This window comes from Haliotis rubra, unplaced genomic scaffold (genome assembly GCF_003918875.1).
Source record: "Haliotis rubra isolate DU_JTF1 unplaced genomic scaffold, ASM391887v1 Scf677, whole genome shotgun sequence".
In the NCBI taxonomy this organism is placed as follows: Eukaryota; Metazoa; Mollusca; class Gastropoda; order Lepetellida; family Haliotidae; genus Haliotis; species Haliotis rubra.
In genome coordinates, this window is record NW_025767387.1 from 517,091 (window position 1) to 526,658 (window position 9,568).

The window sequence follows — 9,568 nt, forward strand, 5'->3', positions numbered from 1 at the left end:
CACCCGCCTTGGTGAAGTCAGGGCTGAAGAGAAGTGTTGGGCAAACGAACGCTATTCCTGGAACCAGCGCCCTCAACCACCAGAATCATTCCCTCCTCCGATACAGGTTGCCCAATTCGGTCGCCACTTATGACAAGCAATGGGGTGCTGTGGACCTATTCGAACCCGGGTCCACACGTTGGATGAGAGCGAATAGCTATTAGCGTTACCCAGCACCCACAACGAGGAGGTTGCCCTTCAAGGGGGCCACAGTATAAAATGAAGTGCGGAAACAAGTCATATCAAGAATTCAAAACAAATCCTCCAACTAAAACGAACTCAGTAAGCTAAAACTAATTGTTGGAAATGAGGAAAAAGAAACCATGTACTCAACCGTATCATAAAAATCACAAAGTATAGCATTAACAAATCATGACTAAAAAAGACACAAACTCACAATAAACATATCCAAGGAGGCATTGAAACGAAATGCAATTTGGGTAGATTCAATTTATAAATAAACTGCGAAATGACATGTTTATGACATTTTACTCAACTGTGAGTGATTTTGGTGGTAAATTGTGACTATGTACCCAGATGATGTAAATCAAAACAAAAAATATAACCAAAAATCATGTGTCCTGTGCATGCTGATTCATTTGTTTTAACACATTTAGATCCTTTATTGTGAGCGTTGCAAAGTCAACTCTTTGAGAGGACCGTAAATATCTTTGTCAGTCAGGACAGATAGGAAAATATATATTCTCATATCTGCAGCACTTTATGAATATTTCACTTTTGTCACTGTACTATGTGAAAATGAACAAATAAATGAAGTCATATCTGGTGTAGGTCGTGAATAATTGGTTGCAAAAATACTAATTTTGGAAAGATTAAGTGTGAAACAATAAACTTAGTTGAACCGATAAGTAGACCAGGTTGGAAATATACAATTATAGTATGGAACATTACGTATTGATGCCACATACGGGTCTCTCTCCCACAAACCTTTTCTTAAATGGGCACAGATGATGTTTTATGCAACTGTCACTGATATGTCACACAGATTCCTCTGAAATATGGTGGTACAAATCTCCCGTTCTTCGGAGACAGAGGAACCTGACAGAGCACCTTCCAAAAACTATTTCTAGGAAATGCAAAAATACTTCGCCAATCGCCTTTAGGAAGAGTGTCCCATGCGAAAACCGGAAATACATTTGCCGCGATACGATGAAAACTGTATCATTAAATTAATATAGAAAGAAAACATCTGATTAGAAGCGAGAAAGGAAGCAGAATATCTTATGACAAACTCGAAAATCTCAAAGTAATTAGAATAAAAATATAGGATAAAGTGGAAAAAGGCACTTCAGGAAACTGTAAGTGATGAGTACTGGACAATTGTCCACAAAGTTCCTTTCAGAGCTCTTGCAAACTGTAAACATCAATGGTTTCAATACAATATTGTTCATTGTACAATGCAAAGTAGCTCATTTTTGTACAGTTGTCCAAAATTAAACGAAGTGTGGAAACAAGTCTTATCAAGAATACTTAACAGTATCATAATAATAAAAAAGTATAGGGTTAACAAAGTCCGTCTAGGAAAGACACAACCTGACATGAAGCATGTCCAGTAAGATATTGAAACGGCTTACCATTTAAATAGATTTGTTTACACAATACAATGCAAACTGACATGTTTATGATATTGTGCTCTTCTTGTCATTTTACCGCTCAAGTGACTCAACTGTGAGTGAGAGAGTGAATTTGATTGTAAATTGCGAATGCGTACCAAGAAGATAAATAAAAACAGTAAATGAAAAAAAACAATAAAGGACAATTAAAAACAAAAAGCGTGTGGTTTTGCATGTTGATTCATCTGTTGTAACACATTTAGATCTTTTATTGTGAGCGTTGCAGAGTCAACACTTTGAGGTGACCGTAAATATCTTTGTTTAGTCAGGACCTTAAAGGAAATACATAATCTTTTATCTACAGCACTTAAAGAATATTTCACCTTTATTGCTCTACAGTGTAAAGTTGAACAATACACACCGTCAAATGTAGTCTGGTACGTGATTAATTGGGTACCAAGGCACTAATTTTTAAAAGATTAAGTGTAAAACAATAACAGTAGGGAAAAGAGATAGAAGGTTGAAAATAGACAATTATAGCATGGAACATTAAACATTGATGGCACACGCGGGTCTCTCTTCCACAAACCTGTTCTTGGACGGGCAAAAATGATGTTTTATGCAACAGTCTCACTGATGAGCTAGCAGTCTTAAAAGTCACTGTCTAAACTTTAACTTTAATTATTGCTGTGTTTATTTTCGTTTAGGTTTGTTTTGATTGATTTTATGAAACAAGTGAAAATTGTTATTTTATTTGAAAGTGACAATGGCAATGAGACTACCCCTTTGTTCCGCGAACATTTACATGATCGTTTACTAAACAACTTCTCCTCTTCTTCATGAGAGTGTCTGAAATTCAAGTGACGTTTTGTTGTGCACAAATGTCTGACATTGATGCCATTCAAGAAGTATTGTTACTTTCGATTATATATTCATTTGCCATGCCATCGGTACAATTTTGCTTAAAACGGACTGTAGTTGAGACAAGTGGACTTTATGCCATGTGGGTTCTCCAAAAATTGAACATATTTTATTTGTCAGTGTTGTAGGCAACTGTCACACATGGCATTTTTAAGGGAAAAAACTCTTCACCACTTGATCCCTAGACCACTTGTCCAAAACGCAAATGTTGCATTAAGTTTACTTGGGTTGTTGATGGTGTGGGTGGTGGACCTGTTGGGTTGCAGGTGGAGTAGGTGGTGGACCTGTTGTGTTGTTTATAGTCAAGGTGGTGGACCTGTTGGGTTGTTTATAGTGAAGGTGGTGGACCTGATGGGATGCTTATAGTGAAGGTGGTGGACCTGTTGGATTGTTTATAGTGAAGGTGGTGGACCTGATGGGATGCTAATAGTGAAGAAGGTGGACCTGTTGGGTTGTTTATAGTGAATGTGGTGGACCAGTTGGGATGATTATAGTGAATGTGGTGGACCTGTGGCGTTGTTTATAGTGAATGTAGTGGACCTGTTGGGATGATTATAGTGAAGGTGGTGGACCTGTTGGGTTATTTATAGTGAAGGAGGAGGACCTCTTGGGTTGTTTATAGTGAAGGTGGTGGACCTTTTGGGTTGTTTATAGTGAATGTGGTGGACCTGTTGGGTTGTTTATAGTGAAGGTGGTGGACCTGTTGGATTGTTTATAGTGAGGGTGGTGGACCTGTTGGATTGCAGGTGGAGTAGGTGGTGGACCTGTTGTGTAGTTTATAGTGAAGGTGGTGGACCTTTTGGGTTGTTTATAGTGAATGTGGTGGACCTGTTGGGTTGTTTATAGTGAAGGTGGTGGACATGTTGGATTGTTTATAGTGAGGGTGGTGGACCTGTTGGATTGCAAGTGGAGTAGGTGGTGGACCTGTTGTGTAGTTTATAGTTAAGGTGGTGGACCTGTTGGGTTGTTTATAGTGAAGGTGGTGGACCTGTTGGGTTGTTTATAGTGAATGTGGTGGACCTGTTGGGTTGTTTATAGTGAAGGTGGTGGACCTGTTGGATTGTTTATAGTGAAGGTGGTGGACCTGTTGGATTGCAGGTGGAGTAGGTGGTGGACCTGTTGTGTAGTTTATAGTTAAGGTGGTGGACCTGTTGGGTTGTTTATAGTGAAGGTGGTGGATCTGTTGGGTTGTTTATAGTGAAGGAGGTGGACCTGTTGGGTTGCTTATAGTGAAGGTGGTGGACCTGTTGGGGCATTTATAGTGAAGGTGGTGGACCTTTTGGGTTATTTATAGTGAAGGTGGTGGACCTGTTGTGTAGTTTATAGTTAAGGTGGTGGACCTGTTGGGTTGTTTATAGTGAAGGTGGTGGACCTGTTGGGGCATTTATAGTGAAGGTGGTGGACCTTTGGGGTTATTTATAGTGAAGGAGGTGGACCTGTTGGAGTGTTTATAGTAAATGTGTTGGACCTGTTGGGTTGTTAATAGTGAAGGTGGTGGACCTGTTGGGTTATTTATAGTGAAGGCGGTGGACCTGTGGCGTTTTGTATAATGATTGTGATGTACCTGTTGGTGTGTTTATAGTGAATGTGGTGGACCTGTTTGGTTGTTTATAGTGAAGACGCTGGACCTGTTGGGGCATTTATAGTGAAGGTGGTGGACCTTTTGGGTTATTTATAGTGAAGGTGGTGAACCTGTTGTGTAGTTTATAGTTAAGGTGGTGGACCTGTTGGGTTGCTTATAGTGAAGGTGGTGGACCTGTTGGGTTGTTTATAGTGAAGGTGGTGGACCTGTTGGGGCATTTATAGTGAAGGTGGTGGACCTTTTGGGTTATTTATAGTGAAGGAGGTGGACCTGTTGGAGTGTTTATAGTGAATGTGGTGGACCTGTTGGGTTGTTTATAGTGAAGCTGGTGGACCTGTTGGGTTGTTTATAGTGAAGCTGGTGGACCTGCTGGGTTGTTGGTAGAGTTGTTGATGGACCTTTTGTGTTGATCGCCCTGGACTAGTAAGCCATTCGGTTTGCATAGAAATAAACATACTGTCGTATATATGGCAGTGACATATCAAGCCTTGTTCTTTATTGATTTCACTTGTGTGTTATGCCACGTGATGTCCCGGATGCATCCACGTAAAAGAAGAACTCAGAATACCTATGACAGTGATCTCTGAACCGTTGATCAGCAGCCTCTAACCAGTGCTCAGTCCCTTTGCTCTTCTGTGATTACTTCAAGATGATGCCATTCTGTTTAAATAACTCTCTCCAGAGTGCTTTAGTAGTAGCCGTTTACATGTTTGTACTTTCCACATGCAGCTCAAAGGAATGTGGACTTAAGATGACAGGGAATATGAAGGAGAAGGCAATCATTTTTAGAAACATCGACATGAAGACGTGCCAGCTTGACTGTAACGACGATTCCTTCATTTTCGCACACTGTCATCGAACAAGTGAATCAAAGAAGATTGAGAGGACAGGCGGACGCGACGGCCGTTCTGAGAATCAATCGCATGTAAGTTATGTCTATGTAAAATGGAAGTGTTGCAAGGTGTGAATGTGTCTGTAGATATGTGTAGTTAAATGAACGATACAACAGGAAGAGAAGTGGCAAGTGTATTCGTCATGAGACTTGCCTTCATTTTGTGTTTAATGGATGTTTGTAAATGTGTGTCAAACTGTTGAAATGGTCCCAAAGACATATACATATATTCACTTGCAGAACATATATACTGAAACAATATGTGTCTTTGTTTCATTCATAGTAATTTGACAAAGGTTACATAAAGTTTTTATTAACCCTTCTTCTTAAAGGTCACATGCAACGTAAGATTATGATACCTTTCGGTATGGACTTACCGAAACAAACCATCAAAAATGCAAATTCAGCTTATAAAGTTGGAAAATAACGTGATGAAAAACCCGCGCGAGATCGGAGTTCAAACGATTCGCTAATTTTCCCCCAGCACTTGGGGGAAAAGTGGTTTCAACAGCTGGGCTGCGCTCATAGCACATGCACAGTGAAATAGGTTCGCGCAGCTAGGAATACTCGGTGAAAGCTTTGGTGTGAGTTATTTTTCTAATGTTTTGTTGATATTTCACAGGCGCGAGCTTTTTATATGTTATGGCAGTAGATTACCGATTTAACTGTTTACATAATTTCATTTGTCTATTTTACCCCACGTTCTTCCCACCAAGTCACTTTCTCAGTTCGATACTTAAAAGCAATGTCATTATTTAGCGTTGACAGAATTTCTAACTGTGATATAGATATGTCTCTGTCACAGACAAAACTCAATGTCTTGTTTTATTGACACCTGTGTGTCTGCCTGCCTGTCTGCTAATGACAATATTCAATACACAGCTGCTATCACTGACCACATGCAATTTGAACTTAACACCTATCAGGCTATACAGCATATGCAATCCGCATTGATTTGTGGCCCGAGTTCGGTCTCTGTCACGTTATGTAATTACACAGACAGGCAGGTGTTATACTTGTACACATAACATGTTATGATGTCTGTTGATTGCAAAATGTCATGCACAAAAATGAGCATGTATTTACAAAATCCAACATCTTTATATATACACACACAATGAGCCATGAGGGCATTGGCAAATGAACCAGCCGTTACACTTGAGTGCACGCCCACCTGCTCTGACTGGGTTCGGTATCCCTGCTGCTTCGTTTTTTAGGAAGTAAACCCAAGTACAAAATATTGCACTTTTGATTTCAGAACATAATCGACATCAACAGTCCACACTTGTCAAGGAAGACACCGGTGACGGTTGCATCAGTAAGGGGATATAAGGGAGTAGTAGAGCTCCCGAGTAAAGGAGCTGATATGTCACTGATCAATAAAAAAGGCAACAAAAGACGTAACAAAAAACTTCTCGGTGCCTGTCGGAGCGGAGATGTGGAGGCGGTGAAGCAGGTCCTCGAACAGGTCAATGTGGACATCAATAGTAGAGGTTTTAGGAGGATGACTCCTATGTTGTTAGCAGCAAAGAACGGGCATAGGGGAGTTCTAGACTTCCTCGTGAGTGAAGGAGCTGATATGTCACTGGTCGATCAAAGAGGTCATAATGTCCTCCACGCTGCTTGTCGGGCAGGATATGTGGAAATAGTGAAGTATGTCCTCTCGCAAAATATATTGGACATTAACAGAGGAGACAAGATGATGAGAACACCGCTGATGGTTGCATCAGAAACTGGACATAAGGACGTGGTAGAGCTCCTCGTGAGATCAGGGGCTAATGTGTCACTGGTCAATGAAAAAGGTAGGAACTTCCTTCACTTTGCCTGTCAGGGAGGAGATGTGGAGACGGTGAAGTATGTCCTTGCACAGGACAATGTGGGCATCAATAGTAGAGACTTCCGGGGTAGGACTCCTGTGATGGAGGCGGCAAAAAATGGACATAAGGAAGTGGTAGTCTTCCTCCTGAGTAAAGGAGCTGACGTGTCACTGGTTGATGTCAGTGGCAACCACCTCCTTCACACTGCCTGTGAGGGAGGTAATATAGAGGTGGTGAAGTATGTCCTCGCACAGGACTCAGTTGACATTAATGCCAGGAACAAGAAAGGAAAAACAGCAGCAGATACTGCAAAGTCCCATGGACTATTACATATTCTTGACCTTCTTTAATATTGTGGTTTTTGTCAATTTGTACAGACATTGTCATTGATTCAGAGACTTACGTGATAGATACATTCACCATTTTAATGAACATTTCCGTGTTAAATTCACTTTGTTACACACTTTCATGGCAAACAGATTCAAGTATGATACAGTCAGGTTTTTAGGTTATGGCAATGTCACTTTGCAACACAAGTGTTATCACAATTTCTCAAAAACTTTTGTATGGGAGTTTCGAAGATGCTTCAGTGAAAGATAGAAGGCGCCGACAGTACTTTATCAGACGATGATGTGCACTTTTTGCATTACGTCACAATGCATTGGCGTCACTGCACCATTCTAGTCTGCGCCCTCGTAATCGAACACTTTTGCATTACGTCACAATGTAACCGACGTCACGATGTATGCAAATTGTCATCGCCTCGTACAGTCTCCTACAGTAAAGTACTCCGTTGCAATCGGTTTCTTGGTTTGCAGTTGCTTCACTCAGCTAACATCACTGGTGGAAACAATACGTTTATTTTTTCAAACGGATATAATGTCTCAGTTCGACTGACAATTTTACAACGACACGGTAACGTTCGCAATGTCTACATTCCCACAATGCAATCGTGGAATGTCGATTGACTAGTCACCTTCATCTGGATGTACGGATGTCACAGATGCAATTAACATAATTTAGATAAGATATTTAACCCGTCCGTAAACCGTCATCAAACTGTTTATCAGTTGCTTTTCTGGTAACGTTCGTCTTATCGTAGGGGGGCAGACACGTCAATAGAACAGCACGTCAGTTAGCCCAGTGCGAGGATTCGTAATTTAGGCCACCGACATGTCGTTTGTTTTCTGCCTTAGATTAATCGTCATTATCCTTAGAAAGTATTACATTTGGCATCTTAGAAAAGAAATACAGTTTCGCCCTGAACTATTACAACATTAAATCCCGAGCACGCTTTAACGTTGTAATAGTTCAGGGAGAAAGTGTGCTTTATTACACTATACATGGTGGTAGAGCGAACTGTATTTCTTAAATATGTACACGTATTCGTAACCTTAGAAATTAATAAATATCATTCTATAGTTTGCATTCGACAAAATATATGTAACGTATGAATGATGGGAAAATAAAACAATTGTGACATTTGAAAAGAGCTCTGTCTCAGTGAGATAAAGTAAATGACACATCGACACTATTTCAGCCATAACGTGACTATATGAGAATACACATGACACATGCATAAATGTAATACAGTAATATCACAAATTTGTTTATTAAGTAAGTATATAACCATTAAAACGATATCACAGGATAATGCATGATAACAACAGGCTATAATGTACTATCAGTAAATGTTGGCCACCTTTGTCAGGGACCAGGTACACAACACACCAGCAGGATTTACACCTTCTTTCAAGTCAGTGACAACTGCTAGGACTTTAATTTCGGTTCAAAATAGAATCATAAATATTCTACGTTAGAAACGGTTGTAGATACATTCTCCTTTGAATGAGGAGGACTTATCGTTGCCCTTTCAAGGGGAACAGTAGCAGTATTTAGCCCCTTCAGTTGACGTCGTCACCCTTGGATGCATCTGTAAAATAGATCCAGGAGAAGGAGAACTGTATGCTCTACATAACTGATTAAACTCCTGTGTTGCTTGAGATTGTGTGTGAATTCTAAATAACGATTACCAGAGCTGCTTTGATGTTAATATTATCAACCATGTTGAAATTATAAATATTATTTTCCAACTTTACTATGGCTGTTAAAGAAAACCACTCGGGCCAAACAATCGTGACCAAAAGTAAATATGTATTCATTCACGATCGTATGCTTAAAAGCCATATATTAGTAGAGAGAACATCCCTTGGGCGCTACATGAATTATGATTTGACGAAAATTAAGTGTTGCATTTTGTTTGGTTTTCAAAGTTGCCGATTTTTTTCACTCAAACATACAAGAAACTACATCTGAGAATTGAGTATTTAACACGTGCAGAACTGTAAGTTTGTCTTTACACACAACAGCCATGACGCGATTTACCACTCACCGGAGAGAAAGAGTGAAATATAATGGGGTGTTGCATATCGGTGCAACACAGAATCGTGTTGCACGAAATATTGGATTTGCGAGGTGCACCATCGCCATACAAGCCGACAAACTGTCCCAACAGCATACAGGCCTAGGACCGGAAGACCAATACAAGGGTCACAAACCCGCAGGCACGTCGTCGAACAGATTTCTCACCATTACCATTACATCAACCTAACATATTCGGATCCAGAACCCTATATTAAATTCATATATATACATATGTGCATAAAATATGCACCAACCTGTATTTTTACCAATTCATTTTGTCTGAAATGAAATTCTTTCCCCCAAAAAAGACATTTATAAT

At 40.0% G+C, this 9,568-nt stretch overlaps 1 protein-coding gene across 1 annotated transcript; it reads left to right on the forward strand.

Annotated features, from left to right (window-relative positions):
• Positions 1-4,867: 4,867 nt before the first annotated feature.
• Positions 4,868-7,175, forward strand: LOC124257858 (inversin-like). Its single transcript, XM_046692003.1, has 2 exons — positions 4,868-5,041; positions 6,267-7,175. Exons 1-2 carry the CDS (start codon positions 4,868-4,870, stop codon positions 7,173-7,175), a joined length of 1,083 nt encoding a protein of 360 aa, XP_046547959.1.
• The last annotated feature ends 2,393 nt before the right edge of the window (positions 7,176-9,568 follow it).

Coding starts and splice junctions, on each gene's coding strand:
- LOC124257858 (XM_046692003.1), top strand. CDS start 4,868: ATGACAGGGAATATGAAGGAGAAGGCAATCATTTTTAGAAACATCGAC. Junction 5,042..6,266: donor GTTCTGAGAATCAATCGCAT/GTAAGTTATGTC, acceptor TTTTGATTTCAG/AACATAATCGACATCAACAG.